General features: G+C 48.6%; 2 protein-coding genes across 2 annotated transcripts in view; one reads left to right on the forward strand and one right to left on the reverse strand.

The window, feature by feature from the left end:
• Positions 1-45: 45 nt before the first annotated feature.
• Positions 46-9866, forward strand: NUP88 (nucleoporin 88). The gene is made up of 17 exons (XM_053995718.1): positions 46-279; positions 750-919; positions 1511-1636; positions 1841-1927; positions 2643-2819; positions 3786-3969; positions 4383-4533; positions 5144-5242; positions 5364-5454; positions 5790-5891; positions 6768-6926; positions 7366-7491; positions 8023-8088; positions 8328-8408; positions 8739-8865; positions 9223-9341; positions 9643-9866. Exons 1-17 carry the CDS (start codon positions 46-48, stop codon positions 9704-9706), a joined length of 2163 nt encoding a protein of 720 aa, XP_053851693.1. The 3' UTR covers positions 9707-9866.
• A 206-nt stretch (positions 9867-10072) lies between these two features.
• Positions 10073-14918, reverse strand: part of RABEP1 (rabaptin, RAB GTPase binding effector protein 1) — a 47586-nt gene continuing 42740 nt past the window's right edge. The window contains exon 18 of the mRNA XM_053995528.1: positions 10073-13925. Within this exon, the coding sequence (XP_053851503.1) occupies positions 13824-13925 (102 nt within the window). The 3' untranslated portion in view covers positions 10073-13823. The remainder of the gene's footprint in view (positions 13926-14918) is intronic.

Consider the following 14918-nt stretch of genomic DNA (forward strand, 5'->3'; position numbering starts at 1 on the left):
ATTGGCCGCGCGGGCGGTGACGTCAGGGCGGCGGCGCGCGGGGCGATGGCGGCCGAGTGCGGCCCGGCGGAGCAGTGGCGCGCGGCGCTGCCGCAGCACGCGCTGTTCGGCCGGCTCCGCGAGCGCGCGCCCGCCGCCCCCCGCCCGGCGCGGCTCCGCGACCTCCTGTGCGGGCTGGGCTCCGACCTGCTGCTCTGGGACGGGCCCAACGCCGCCCTGCTCGCCGTCGGCCTGCGCCGCCTCGGCGGCACCGACCCTGCCGCGCTCGGCCGGTACCAGGTGCGGCCCGCGCCCAGGGACGGGGCGAGGGGATGGAGGGCCGAGGGGGGGGAACTGAGGGGAGCAGGGGCTGGGGCGGGCGGTGTGAGGGAACTGGGGGGGCTCTGAGGGGATAAGGAGGTGGGGGCGTTTGGGGTGTGAGGGGATGAGGGGTCGTGTAGGGAGGGGCTGGTGCGAGGGGCCGTGAGGAGAGGAGGGGGTGTGCGGGGCTGGGCGGACCGTGCGGGAAGAGGGGCGTGAGGGGATGCGAGGTGTGAGGGGAGGAGGGCCATGGTGGGCACGGGGCTGAGGGTGTCTGTTCCTTGAAGGAGCGTCATCACCCCTCAGCCCGCCCTGGGGTGTCCTTCCGCAAGGAACCCACTGCTTTGTGCCTCGTTCCGTGCCGTGAAAATCATCCAAAATAAAGATGAGCAGTACTTCCGCCAGTGCTTTGAACGGCTTATGCTTCCCTGTAACATTTCTGTTTTCAGACTCTCCTGTGCATAAACCCGCCCCTTTTCGACGTGCACCAGACGCTGCTGAGCCCCGCCCAGCACCATGTGGCGCTCATCGGTACCAAGGGGCTCATGGTGCTGGAGCTGCCCAAACGCTGGGGCAAGAATTCTGAGTTTGAAGGTGGGAAATCCACCGTGAACTGCAGGTGTGTGAGACCTCAGGTGGTTAATGACACCCTTGTCCTGCCACTCTTCCTCCACAGCCTCCCTTTCTTTGGGTTAGGTAGATACAGAAGGCACTGGTGGAAGGTACAGGTTGTATTGGGGTTGTGGGGCAGTCACAAAGGAAATTAGTTTGGCTCAAATACTTGCTGCTTGTCAAGTGACCCAAATAAATGACCTTCTAAACTTGCTGCAATTGCTGAGGAGCGAGACGCTCCTCTAGTATTCTCTAGCTTTTCACAGAATCACAGAATGCTTTGAGTTGGAAGAGACCTTAAAGGCCAGCAAGTTCCAAGTCCTGCCATGGATAGGGACACCTTCCACTAGACCAGGTTGCTCTGAGCCCTGCCCAATGTGGTCTTGGACATGTCCAGAGATGGGGCAGCTAAAAGCAGATGTTCGGGGGGGAAATAACAGAGGGCTTCAAGTTAAAGCTGCTTTCCAGCTTTCAGAGTAGTACAGATAAAGACTCTGAAACCTTTTCATTGTGTCTCTAGCTCTTCTTGCCCCCACTTGCCTTTAGAAGTAGCTCGTGTGTTTCTGGTCACAGTGCAAGTTTCTGCTCTGTATTCCAGCACCATTCCTATTGCGGAACGGTTCTTCACCAGCTCAACATCCCTGACTCTAAAGCATGCAGCCTGGTACCCCTGTGACACCATGGAGCCCCACATTGTGCTCTTGACATCAGATAACACCATAAGGTAAGCTCCATTTGTGATTGATTATCTGAAGCATGTCCAGTCTTAATTTGTCACTTAATTTGCATCCTGCCGTTTTTACCAGAGTTAGCATTAAAAAAGTAGGATGGGAGGAATTTCAGACTGAGAGTGGCTGATGTTCCTGTGTCAGCAGGGAATGTGCAGCACTGCCAGCAGAGTGAACATGGCTGCTGTTTCTTTGCCCAGGTTTTACAGTCTGAAGGTGCCTCACACACCCATCAAAGTGATTGTGCTTTCGGACACCGAGGAGGAGACTCTTACAATCAAAACAGGGTTGGTGTGGCTTCTTGTATTTTGAAATGCTTTTGTGGAGTAAGCTCAGTATTCTCAGTTGTGTTTTTAATGAATAAGTGATAAATGTGCCTGAAAATCTCATATGAATTCTGTAGTGCTAGCAGTTCTTCACTGCAGAGTACCTACACTTTTCCCTCTTCTTTCTCTTCTTTCTCTTCTTTCTCTTCTTTCTCTTCTTTCTCTTCTTTCTCTTCTTTCTCTTCTTTCTCTTCTTTCTCTTCTTTCTCTTCTTTCTCTTCCTCTTCTTTCTCTTCTTTCTCTTCTTTCCTCTCCCCCATCCTTCTAAAACTAAGTGGTGACAAACTGTATAGTCAAGTGTTTGTCAGAGTAGCAGCTTCAAAAACACATGTTGACGTTAAGATGGGGTTAAGAAGGGGTTTTTGAATGAGGCATGTAGAAAATAGATTATCTTTTTGTTTCCCTCTTGGCCTGGTTGGAAACAGAACTCTGGCAGCACAGAGTGGTGTCCCTCACAGGAAGTACCAGAACCCCTCTTGTGTCCTCTGAAGCTGTGGGGGCACTGCAGAACCCATGTGCCATGCCTGGGGTGTCACTTACACCCTTCTGTTGCTGGCAGTGGCGCGTGGCAGGGCGCTGCTGGGTGGGATGGGGGTTTGGCAGCACATCCCTCAGGGCCACGTTAAACATTGTGCTCTCAGTCCTCGCTGACCCCACTGGTTCTGCCCTGTCCCAGGAGAGCCTACACAGCGTCCCTGGGCGAGACGGCCGTGGCCTTCGACTTCGGGCCGCAGGTGCCGGTGCCGAAGCACGTCCTGGGCCAGCGCGGCAGCGAGGAGGTGCTGGGCTACCCCCTGTACATCCTCTACGAGAATGGAGAGACCTTCCTCACCTACATCAGCCTGCTCCAGAGGTAGGCTCTGACCCCCAGGGCTCACAGGGTGCTTGGATATACGGTGCTGGGGTGAGAGAGTCACCTCTCAGCTTGGCTGGGACTCTGTGAGGGATGCTGGGCTGACTTATCTTCTGTCTCTGTGGCAGTGCTGACAGACTGGAATCCAAAACCAGTGTGTCATCCTTTCTCATCCAAACATTATGGGTGCAGCTTCCACTGCTCAGAATGCACTGTGCATTATTTACCACCAGCAATCTGATATGAAGACACAGGGCTGTAAAAAGATCAGTGGGTCTAAGGCTGTTCAGTGTATTTTGTGGCCTTCAGTTCACAGCACAGACATCCTTAGCTTTGGATGAGGCTCATTGAGCCAGGGGCATCCTAGGAAAAGAAATATCTGAAGAGCATAGGGGGATCTTAGAACAGGCATGTTCTGCAATGGAAAGTCAGGATGATTAATCAAGCATATAAACATGCTACAAGAAGGAATTACTTTAGAAAACTGAGAAGATGGTGCAAGACTTACAAGTTCGATCTTGTGTAGCTGAATATTAGAGAGGGTGGTACTTGGGTTAGAAGCAGCTCTGTGTGCCTCATCACTGAAGAGATTTGCCTGCAGGCAGTGAGATGGCCTTAGTCCATCTGAAGTTCTGCCCAAAGAAATGCCACAGCACAAAATGCTGCTCGTGAAGTGCAAGAAACCAGCTGAGTAATCATTAACTTGAGCTTTCCATGAGTACTTTGTGTTCTTGTATGAAAATGTTTCCTCTTGAATTTTTGCAGTGTAGCTTTGGTTGGTTTCAAAGCATAAAATGTAATAAAATGAGCTCTGATTTCTCCTCTGAGATCTCCGCCAAGGAGCTGCAGGTCAGACTTGCAGTCTGCAGAAGTCTATTGGGAATTAGAACTCCAAGCCATTGTTTGACAGCTGTGGGAAGTCCCCTTGCAGAGCTGGTGCTGAGAACAAACCCATCTTCCTTGCAGCACGGGCAGCCTGGGGAAGCTGCTGGGCCCCCTGCCCATGCACCCGGCTGCCGAGGACAACTACGGCTACGACGCCTGCGCCGTGCTGTGCCTGCCCTGCGTTCCAAACATCCTGGTCATTGCCACCGAGTCGGGAATGCTCTACCACTGCGTGGTGCTGGATGGAGAGGAGGACGATGAGCAGGTACTTGTCTTGCTTTGGGTTTTTTTTCTGTAGGCATTTTTGTTTCTTTAATCCAAGTTCCCAGCTGCAAGGTGGCGGGATGCCTGGAAGCGTGTGCCAAGTGCCAAAGCTGCATTCTTTTGGAATGAGGTAGTGAGTCTTTCTCCTGTTTCAGCCAGTCCCTGTGGCTCCCTGACACTTTTATTTTAACTCCCAGTCCTGGGTACCCTGACAGTAGATCAGTTTTTGATTAAATATACTAGGATCTAATTTAAGGAGGATTTTCTAAGAAACCCTGGGTCTGAGTTAATTTTTTTAAGTAAACTTGAACTACATTCCTTGACAATTAAAACTCATAGCTCTTTCTTGATGCTGTTTATGTTGGCATTCCTATTTAAGTGATGTCTGACAGAAGAATTCAATGCTCTTTACAGTCAGAAAAGTCCTGGGACCCAAGATCTGATCTTATTCCTTCCCTTTACGTGTTTGAATGTGTTGAGCTGGAACTTGCACTGAAACTGGCGACAGGAGATGAGGAAGATCCTTTGGAGTCTGACTTCTCTTGCCCAATCAAGCTGCACCGAGGTAGGGTTGTTGTTCAGCTTCTGGCTTTTTATTCCATGTGTTTAGGATCCAGTTATTTGCATGTTCTCACTGGTGTCAGACAAACAGGGGGGTCAGAGTAAGGATTTGTCTGATGCCCTCAATAAAGGAGCAAGCCTGGGAGGGGCTCCAGTGTTGGCTCAAGGGCAGATTACACATGGTCAGTACTAAATTCTGTCATCTGAGGGTTATAAAGTAGAAGTTTCTGCATCTGTGCTGACCAGTGAGTGTGAGGGAATGCTGTGGAGAGAGTGATCCTGAGGGAAGGATCTGCTTATCCCATGGAATTGGGGGCAGGACAAAGTGTTTGGGTCTTTGGGAGCAAGCAGCTTGGCAGAATGCTGATCTGCTAGTTTTAATAATCTGCCATTGAAAACCTATCTGATTGATGCAGATGTGGTCTGATAGGAAGGGTTCAAAACAACTCATCAATATTTTAGACTCTAACACATGTATTTCTGTTTCTGGTGCTTGCACTAAGATGTTAAAGCTGACTGACACTAAGTTGATACACAGGATCAGCAGTACAGGTGTGAAGGGTGAGTTTTTCTCAGTTCAGTGCCATGTCTTACATTTTCTGCTTCAATTTCAGATCCCAAATGTCCCTCTAGATACCACTGCACACATGAAGCTGGTGTCCACAGCGTGGGCTTGACATGGATCAATAAACTGCACAAATTCCTTGGTTCAGGTGAGTGAGGGAAGTGGGGAACAGATGAACATCTGCCAGTAACAGGCTGGTGGAATCAGGTACTACTGAATTCCTCACCCTGCAAAGGGGATCTGATGCATCCTGACGTGTCTCCTTGTAGATGAGGAAGACAAAGACAGTTTACAAGAGCTGGGAGCAGAACAGAAGTGCTTTGTTGAACATATTCTTTGTACAAAACCACTGCCATGCAGGTAAAAAAACAAACCCTTTCTCAATTGCTTTCAAGTTGGGGACTTGCTATGGAAACTATTTATGATTTGTCATCTTTTGCTGCATTCTTGCCATTAAAATAAGCTCAAAAGATTTCAAACAATACAACTGAGCAATTTGTGTATCAGGATTCTTTCTGCACAGTTAGGGTAGTAGCTTAAATTCTTGTGTTTCTGTCTGAAAATCACCTGTCAGACCAGCAGAAATTTTCACTTCCATTTACCTGACCTTGGAGCATTTCCAAAAGAGTGAACATGCACAATGTCAGGAACAAAGAACTTTCCTGACTGGGTAATTTTTGTGTTCTTCCCTTCAGGCAGCCTGCTCCAATTAGAGGATTTTGGATCGTTTCTGATGTCCTGGGGCCCACAATGATTTGCATCACCAACAGCTATGAGTGCATTACAAGGCCTCTCTTGTATGTGGTTCTCAGTTGGAAGTCCATGACTGCATGGGAAAGATATTCCTATTTTTCAATTAATCTTTGATTGTTTCACCCCAGGGTTCTGCACCTCTTAGGACACACAGTGAAGTTTTGTTTTCTGAACACTCGCTGAGCACTGAAGTGTTACTGTAGTAGTTACCTACTGCTGATGAGGTGTTTGTAGGGGATATAATTAATCAGATCACTTATAGTGAGTATTAGGACAAGAAAAATGTTCTTGATGGTACTATTGAGGTTTTTCAGTAGTGTGGATATTCTTAATGGGCTGCTGAGGTTATGTGTGCCTGAAAGGGGAAAAAAAGAAGCAGGATTTTTGTTTGTGCTTCCGTTACTTTGTTTGGAGGTGGTGGCAAAGATACAGAGTGGTGTAAACGTGCATTTGCACAATGAAATGAACACCCTGAGGGGGTGACACTATTTTCAGCTTATTTTTTGCTGGACACTGTTTAAGGTAGGACAGGTACCATCAGCAGAACCAGTGTTAATAACAGGTTCTCCTACAGACCTTTTATTTATTTCACTGTTTCCACACAGGTGGGCAGTGACTGGGCAGAGTGCTTGGTGGAGAAGGTCATGCTGCTGTTCCAGTGCCTGCCTGCCTTGTTCTGGAACTTTCTTCTCCTTAAGCCAAAGGATATTTATGATTCTTGCTAGTTTGAGCCATGACCAAACAGGTGTGGGGATGTGAGCTTTACCTGCCCTGCTGGGGCTGGATTTACCACATAACTGAAACAGCTGCTTTTAGAGCCCCCTGCAGTAACACAGGAACTCCACAGTGGAGGAGTTCCTCTGGCCTGGTTTCAGTTTGAGTGGTCTGACTGTGTTCTCCCTTGTGCTGCTGTGTGGCAGAAGCACTGTCCATCCTGCCTCCCCTCCCCTGCTGTGCACCAGCGAGGACAAGGACCTGGCCGTGTCCCCGCTGCGCATCGTGGCCGAGTCGGAGCATTCCTTCGAGAAGCACATCCAGGGCATCCTGCAGCGCAGCTCTGCCAACCCCCTGCATCTCAAGTGAGCAGAATGTGTTTTCCTGGGCCACCTGGAGGGGGAACGCTTGGCAACAATGGGCGTTGGCCATCTCCTATTGAACAGCACGCGGCCTTAGGCATGGCAGTGCTGGGGCACAGCTCCTGCCACTGACTGGTGCCTGTGTCCCTGTGGGACCAGTGATGGTGCAGGCTGGGAGGAGATCACCTGGCTCCAGTCTCCTGCTCAAAGCAGGGCTGCCTTCAGCTGATGAGGTTCTCATTGCTTGGCCCATTCCATTTGGAGTATCTTAAGCTACCTTGGGATTTCCTCATATAAAAAAAAAAATATTCTTAGCAAAGGGATTTCATTGTAATCCCTCACTTCATAATAGACCTCCCCCTGAGCTTTACCATAAACACTGGGAGTGGTTTAGCCTTTCAAAGGAACATATTAGTAAGATGGCAAAAATCTCAATCTTAAGATCTGCAGATAAAGATGCTGCTCCTCCCCCTGAAGAATGCCTTCAGCTCCTCAGCAGAGCCACCCAGGTGTTCAGAGAGGAATATATACTGAAACAGGACCTGGCAAAAGAGGAAATTCAGCAAAGGTAATGCAGAACTCATAAAAATGTGCTGGCCAATGTCTCTGTGACAGAGCAGCACTAAATACTGAGCACTCACCCTGCTCTGTGGGTCTAATCCTCGTGAATGAGTAAATGTACTAAATGTAAAACTAATAATGAATACCAAAACTTAAAACTGAGTTATCAGGAAAAGCAGGGGTGAGTTTAATAGCTGATCTCTGTAGTGGCTTATAGAGGAAGAAAAAAATGGTAAACACACACACAGATAAAATACTTTTCTTGTGGTGTTCTCTGCCTGCCTGGGCCTGTGGGTGGCAGGAAATCTGACCTCAGCACTAATCCTGACAAAGGAAAATTGCCTTAAGTCTCTGCTGCTTCAAATCCTTGTCAGTTATTTACAATATACCATTAGACCAAAATGGGAGTCTTTTTCTTACAACTGCCCCTTTTTCAGTGTCTTTAGTTCTTCCCACTCCCAGCATTTTCTCTGTGGTGTAAATCCTGATTCACCTCATTGCAAGTGGTTTGATTATTTTTTATATGTGTTTACTTCAGAGTGAAGCTGCTGTGGGGACAGAAAAAGAAACAACTGGAGGATCTGAATTACTGTCGAGAGGAGAGGTGAGTTGAACCTGTCTCTTTTATCAAATCAAACCTCAGGAATGATGCACCTGTGGTGGTGGTTTGGACAAGGCCCTGTGTGGAACAGGTGACAAGTGAAGGCATTCCCAGCCACAGTGAAGCCTGCAGGTTTGCTCCCTCCTCCAGCTGGCTTCTTCAGCTTCCTTGTCCTATTCCCTCACCCTGGCTTGTCCTGTGTGTGGATCTGAAGTAAGGAACTGTTTCTTCCTCACCTTAAGGAAAAGTTTGCGCGAAATGGCCGAGCGCTTGGCTGACAAGTATGAGGAAGCCAAAGAGAAGCAAGAAGACATCATGAACAGGTGAGTGCACACGGGGCTCTCTATTTCACCTCACAGCACCTGATGTTAAACAGAGTTTGCAGGCGTGGCAGAACAGAGTGGGCAGGAGCTGCTGCACTGGTTAGTGACAAGACTGGGCTTCTGAAATTCCCTGTGCTGGGGCTTGGTGTCATCTGTCTGCAGGCCCAGCCTGAGCCAGCCCCATGCTCAGAAATGCCACCTGAGACCAGCTGGAAGGGGAAGGTGAAGCCCCTGAGACTTGGGAAGCATGGCCAAAGCACCAGGCTGCAGGTGTTTGAGCAGAGCTGGGTACCAGGGAAGTTAACTCAGAGACATTTCTTGCTTTCAAAGGATGAAGAAAGTCCTTCGGAATTTCCACTCCCAGCTTCCTGTTCTATCTGACACTGAAAAAGATATGAAGAAGGAGCTGCAGACAATCCATGACCAGCTGCAGCACCTGAGCAATGCTATCAGACAGGTGAGAGGAGGAATGTCTTGGCTGGGAGGTTACTGACAGCTCTTCTGTCAGTGCTGACAGACGAGTCCTGCCAACAAAGTGATGCTGAACTTGTGTTAATTAGCAGCAATGTACTAAAGGGGCTTTGGGAATACAGACAGAACCTTTGCACACACTGTAAGCCCTCAGAGAGCTCCCTCTTCCTCAACCTGGCAGGGACATTTCTTCTCTTTCTGCAAAGTGCAAAAGCAGACAGATTTGACCCCAAAAAGAACCAATTAATTGCAGTACAACACAGCAGTCTGTAATTAACAAGCTTCCACTGTGGCAGGCAGGACCAGCACTGATTGGGGCCTTCTCTTTTCTCCTCAACTCCAGGTGAAAATGAAAAAGGAATACCAACAGAAACAGATGGAGAAGGGGCGAAGCCCCCGCAAACCCAGCATCAGCCTCAGTGCCTACCAGAGCAAGTGCATCCAGGCTGTCCTGAGAGAGGAGTAAGTGCAAGCTGGGCTCCTCCTGAGGAACCTGAGCCCTGGCACTCACGTTCAGTTCAGGTGTCTCAGGTGTCATTTAAGCCGTGCTGCAGGAGGGGCTGGGGGAGAGGGACTGAAGCACAGGACATGCAGCTCCTGAGAGCAGCACTTTGAGCACAAGTATGGAAGTGCTTTTTGCCCCAGGATCCCAGGGCAGTCTGCAATCCAGCCGGGGACGACAGGCACTGCTCCTACCATCTGAAGTGTTTCCCTTCCTGCTTAGTTCTGGGCACCCTTTTGACTTGGTTATTTTTTCTTGAAGGGGAGAGCACATCCGGGAGATGGTGAAGCAGATCAATGACATCAGGAGCCACGTGAACTTCTGACATGCCCCTGGAGAGGACCCTGCACCCAGAGGCTGGATGAGCTTCACCTGTCCCTGGTGTTCCCCCTTGTATATTTACCATTTGTATGTTGAACAATACACCTTTTACATATTATTTTGTAAAGAATTGTGAAATAAAATACTTTTGATATGACTCCTCACATGGTGTAGTTTTAGTTTTTGTCATGGGCAGGGGACGTGCTGCAGGTGTTTTATATTCAGGGTGTAAAAGGATAATTCTTGCAGCTGTGGGGATTGCTCCCTGGGGTTATCCTGGGATCATCTCCCACCCTTGCTCCCACAGGGGTTCCCTGGGGGGAGGCTGTGGCAGGAGGCAGAGAAAGACCAGAGCCGTGCACACACACACTTCAGCAGCTTTTTTTAATTTGGAACACTTTCTCCATAAAGGACACACCTTCAGTACAGTTAACAAATGGTTACACTGGAATCCTGGAGACAGCAGAATTCTACACCCACGATTGCACAGGACACCAATGGCTTGGCTCACTGGAATGCAGTATTGACTTCCAAACACTGTTTGCCTTTTGCAAAAGATGGCTCTGGAGTCCTTCTTGCCATTACAAGGCCAATTCAGTCTCTGCTGTAGACAGACTCTAGTGGACAGTAAGTAATTGTTGTCCCTGCCCTTGGGAAAGGTGCCATGGTGAAGCTCAGGGGGGGACAGGAGTTACTGCACTGCTGAAACAGGGGCGGCACTGCTGGGGAGGGACCGGGTACCAGACATGCTGCAAGAACACTTTGTACAGGTTAAGACTATACGGGTACAGGAATGCAGACAGAACTGGGCCCTGGTACAGCCTCCACCAACAGCTCAGCCCCTGTCACAGCTGAGCAGTGACACTGCCTGAGACAGGAGAACCCACCCCGGCCCCAGCCGCGCTCCACAACACCCAGAACTGGAAGGAAGAGCATCTGTTTTCTCATGTTCATGAGCAGCAACACCAGAATCCATCATCCAGTGAGTATCTACACCAAGAGCTTTTCCTACATTTACAGTCTTTTAAATTTGCTCTGCAAATTTGGCACTGTCTTGTTTTGCTTTTAAAGGCCCCTTTGAGTTCAGCAGAAGCTCAGTTGCTGCTGCTGAAGCTTTGCTGTCCTTCCCCCAGGAGGGACAGCAGTTTGCAGGGAGCACATCTCCCACCACTTCTGTGAACAGCCAGGGTTCCAATTTCAAACTGAATTGTTTAAAAGTCTGACATGACAGCAGTTGGTGAAAAAGGGTGACTTGTGTTCCAACACTAAAATGGTCACAGCTGGTACTGAGACAGGAGCACAGGTGTTGGGGTGCGTGATGGAACAGGGAGGTGAAAAGGAAAAACCATGCAAGAACTGCCTGCCCTCCTCTCCACACCAGAAGAAGTTCCTTCAGGGACTTGTGCAGTGCCTGGTTCACAAACAAGGAAAAGCACACAGTGCACACCCTCCAGGCCTGCAGATCTGCCTTTGGGAACAGCTCCACAGGCCCCGGGGCTACCAAGGAGCCCAAACCAATTGCCCCACTCACCTCCTTCCTGCCAGGCTGCAGCCATGACCTCACCCTGACACCACCACACCTGGGGAAAGCTGTGCCCATGAGCCATAAAAACACACCAAGGAAAAGCCCCCCAGCCCTGGACCACCTGAAAGGCTCTGAGCCAGCACAGCCAGGGCTGTTCAGAGCAGACAGGGCTGCTGAGAACAGGCCAGACCAGTAAGGGATGCTGGAAGGCCAGGAACAGCCCCTTCCCTGCTCTCTCGCACTGGGACCATCCAGAAACACAACTAAAAAATATTTTACTGTGAAAGACTTCAAGGTGCAGTTCCTAAAGCACTCAGCTTGCTGAAGAGGGTACAGAATGTGGTGTCATTTTGCCATACAGGTGGCTTCCTTACACCTCCTGCACAGGTGAAGTAGCCCCCAGTTACAGTAACTAACCCTGTAAGCTGTTACACGTTAATTTTTGGAAAGGGAGGGTGGGAACAGAGAAAAAAGCTTTCCTTTCTGTTCTGCAGCTCCTACTAAAGGCCTGTAGTTTTGTCTCCAAAGTCTACCCAGCCATTGGAAAACTGAATGAAAATATCTGGTCCTGGATTAATGCATCAGGACCTGGCTGCTGTCACCCACAGTTCAGCAAATAGTGAGGAAGAGTAAAAAATCCCTAATCTGGTAATAGCCAAATAAGACTCCAGCCACACTTCAACGTCCCCTTTATGTGACAGTAAGTGTCATCCCTAGACATGAGAGCTCTGCCATCTGTTAGTCATTACTAAGGTGGGAAAATCACTTTTGGGTGTCAGGATTATGAAGGGAATTAATTGCTAGGGTGAATAAAATGCTTTAATTCTTGTAATGAGTGGCAAGGAATTGAGCTTGTATGATGCTTTTTTGGCTGTTTTTAAGGCATTCCTCTTCAAAACCACTGGTTCTGACTTTATGTCAGTAGCAGGATATACACTGCTAAAAATAGGATCTAAGCACTTAAAATATAGAATCATGTGCATTGCAGTTTGGAGCATTTTCTGTCACTTTTGAAGGTGATGAAGAAAAGCAGATCTCTGGCCAAGTATATGAAGAAAAAAACATCAAGAAATGGAGGAAAAACGAAGAAGTTTTGGACAGCTGGATCTGCTCCTTCAGCCTCCTTTTAACTGAGTTGTGAAGTTCAAGAATTGGGTTTGTACCACCAGGATCATCAACACCTGCAACAGCTCAGGAATCCATCCAGCTGCGTGCATGGAACTCCAGCAGTGCAGGAGGAGGAGGAGGAATGCTCATGTTACCTCTGGACATTTATAGAACAAGAAACCCAAACCTGGCCAACTGAGTGATCACAAGAATTTCCTGCCTCTGCTGCCACATTACTCAGTGCAAATTAACTGTCTGGGGCAGAACCAGGGGACAGCACAGGAGCCACCTCTGAGCAGTGCAGGACACCAAAGAGCTGCACTGCCCCCTCCAAGCTGCAGCAGCACAATTCTGCAGCTCCTGCACATCTGTGCCCTGACCAGGAGTGTCTGGCAGTGGTTCCCTGTGTGCTGACACGAGGCTGACCTGGCAGAGGGGTCAGGAACAGCTCCACCCAGCACCTGCCCTCCAACACCTTCCCCAGAGAGCTCCTGCCTTCACTCCTCGTGCCACCCCCAGGGCAGAGCACACCTGCACCACCTCTGGCCAATGCTCAGACATGCACAAGACTTTTACCAGCTTTCTGCTGTTTGGGCTTTTTGTTTTTTGCTTGTTTTTTTGGTTTTTGTTTTCCACAGAGAAGGGATTCCAGGCACTGCTCCGCTTTAGGAGATGAGAAACAACCGGTTGTAGCTCCATATTCTAAATTACATTTGTGAAAAGAGATTACAAAACAGTGCATTTCTTGTGCTTTTCTTTCTGTATCTGAATTCAACAGAAAAATGGCAAGGAGTTAAATTCTCAGTACAATGTTCTTTTTCTTTTGGATTAGCATTTATCTGTTCAGGAGATACACAGCCCACTCATATCCACATTTCAGCAGCATTCAGATTCTTCACAGAGCCAATGGTTTTTTAAAAAAAAAGTACTGAGTTATGAAATAAGATCAATATCCAGTGTCCTGCTAATAAAGTCATATTTTAATATAAAATATTCATACAGCATACTCTACACCTCATTCTCTCTGCTAGCTGAATACTGTTACTGACTATTCAAACAGAAAAACTTCAACCACTTTGCTCTTCAACGTTTTGGAGGGACAATAGTTTCCAGCAGCTACTTTGATCACAGTAGTGGGGGAAAGAACAGAGGGAAAGACAGGGGTATATGTTCCAAAACTCTATATTAGGTTACGAAGTCGGCTGAAAGAGGGAAGTTTTTCAGAATGTAAGGACTGATCCCACTCAGTGGAACACGAAACACTGCACTCATTAGTGTTTCCATTAGAAAGTTCTCCTTCCTACACTACAAGTCACCCTTGTGCTCTCTTCCTGCCCAGTACGAAACCTTTTTCCCCTCTAGAAACAAAACTTAAGTCATCGCTCCCCTCTGTTGTCTTCTGCTCTCTCGGTTAGAGTTAAATAATAATTAATGTTGCTATAAAGATGAGTTAAAAACCCCAGCCGCAGCCTCGGAGCCCATGAGGGTGTCATGTTTCAGGGAGCTGATTAATGTCCGTCAGTTTTGTGTCGTTCAGGATTGCACGGATCCTCTCCAGGGAATCTGCCTGCCGGATCCTCTCCAGCTGCACCTGCAGGGAACCAACACAGGCACTGCAGTCAGCAAGGGGCAAGAGCCCAGAGCCAGGCCCAAAGGGGCAAGAGCCCCCAGCCAGGCCCAAAAGGAGCCCTCAAAGGATCCAACGTCACCAGGGGCTGAAGAAATGCAAGGTGTGAAAGAGCACAAGCTTGATTTGGGCCCAAGAATGGGAGGAAGGAAGACATGAGGCAGTTGTGATTTTACAGTAATTCCCCACTTTCTGGGGGGTTCCAGGCGTGACCAGCACTCCGTGTTTTGTCTCATGTCCTGTCACTGACACTGTACTGGAAAACTGGAGATGTGCAAAGTAAATCTTCCCAGAAGCAGCCCAACATGTGACTTGGAACCTCTCAAGATCACAGCCAAAATGCTCTTGGAGCAAACATCCCACTTCCAGGCTCACTCCTTGCTTTGCTGATAATCCAGTTGAAGCTATTTCTTATCTGCTGAAAAAGGGCCCAGCAGAACTGTGGTGAAATCAATGCAAAGAGAGCACAACTGATTTCTTTCTCACGCTCAAACCTTCACCATCTTTGCAATAGGATCTGGGCTTTCAGTGATAAATCCCCAACTAGCATTTAATTGCTTTTTAACCCTTCCTCTGAATTGCTGATAACTAATTTGGCCAGTGGACCCCTCACACAAGGGGTACCTGCCCAGGTTCTCACTGACCAAGCCAGAGAAGGGAATAACCCTGCTAAGAAACCTCCTCCTCCTCTGATGGCCATCTCACACTGTGTACACTGCACATGGCACAAACCACTGCTTAAACTGGAGCACAAACTGATGTGCAGTAACTGCTTAGGGCAGAAAGAAAACACAGAGCTACAGTTCTTACTGAGCTCAAGGTTTACTAAACTACCTGCAAGTTGTGGAAGAGTCCACCACACATCTTCAAAGTGACGGCTGTTTGCTCTAAGAACTGCATAAAACAGTGCCTGCAGGACTTTAAAACCCAAAAAGTGAGGATGAGGACAAACAAGAA

The sequence above is a fragment of the Vidua macroura genome, chromosome 20 (genome assembly GCF_024509145.1).
Source record: "Vidua macroura isolate BioBank_ID:100142 chromosome 20, ASM2450914v1, whole genome shotgun sequence".
Taxonomy (NCBI): Eukaryota; Metazoa; Chordata; class Aves; order Passeriformes; family Viduidae; genus Vidua; species Vidua macroura.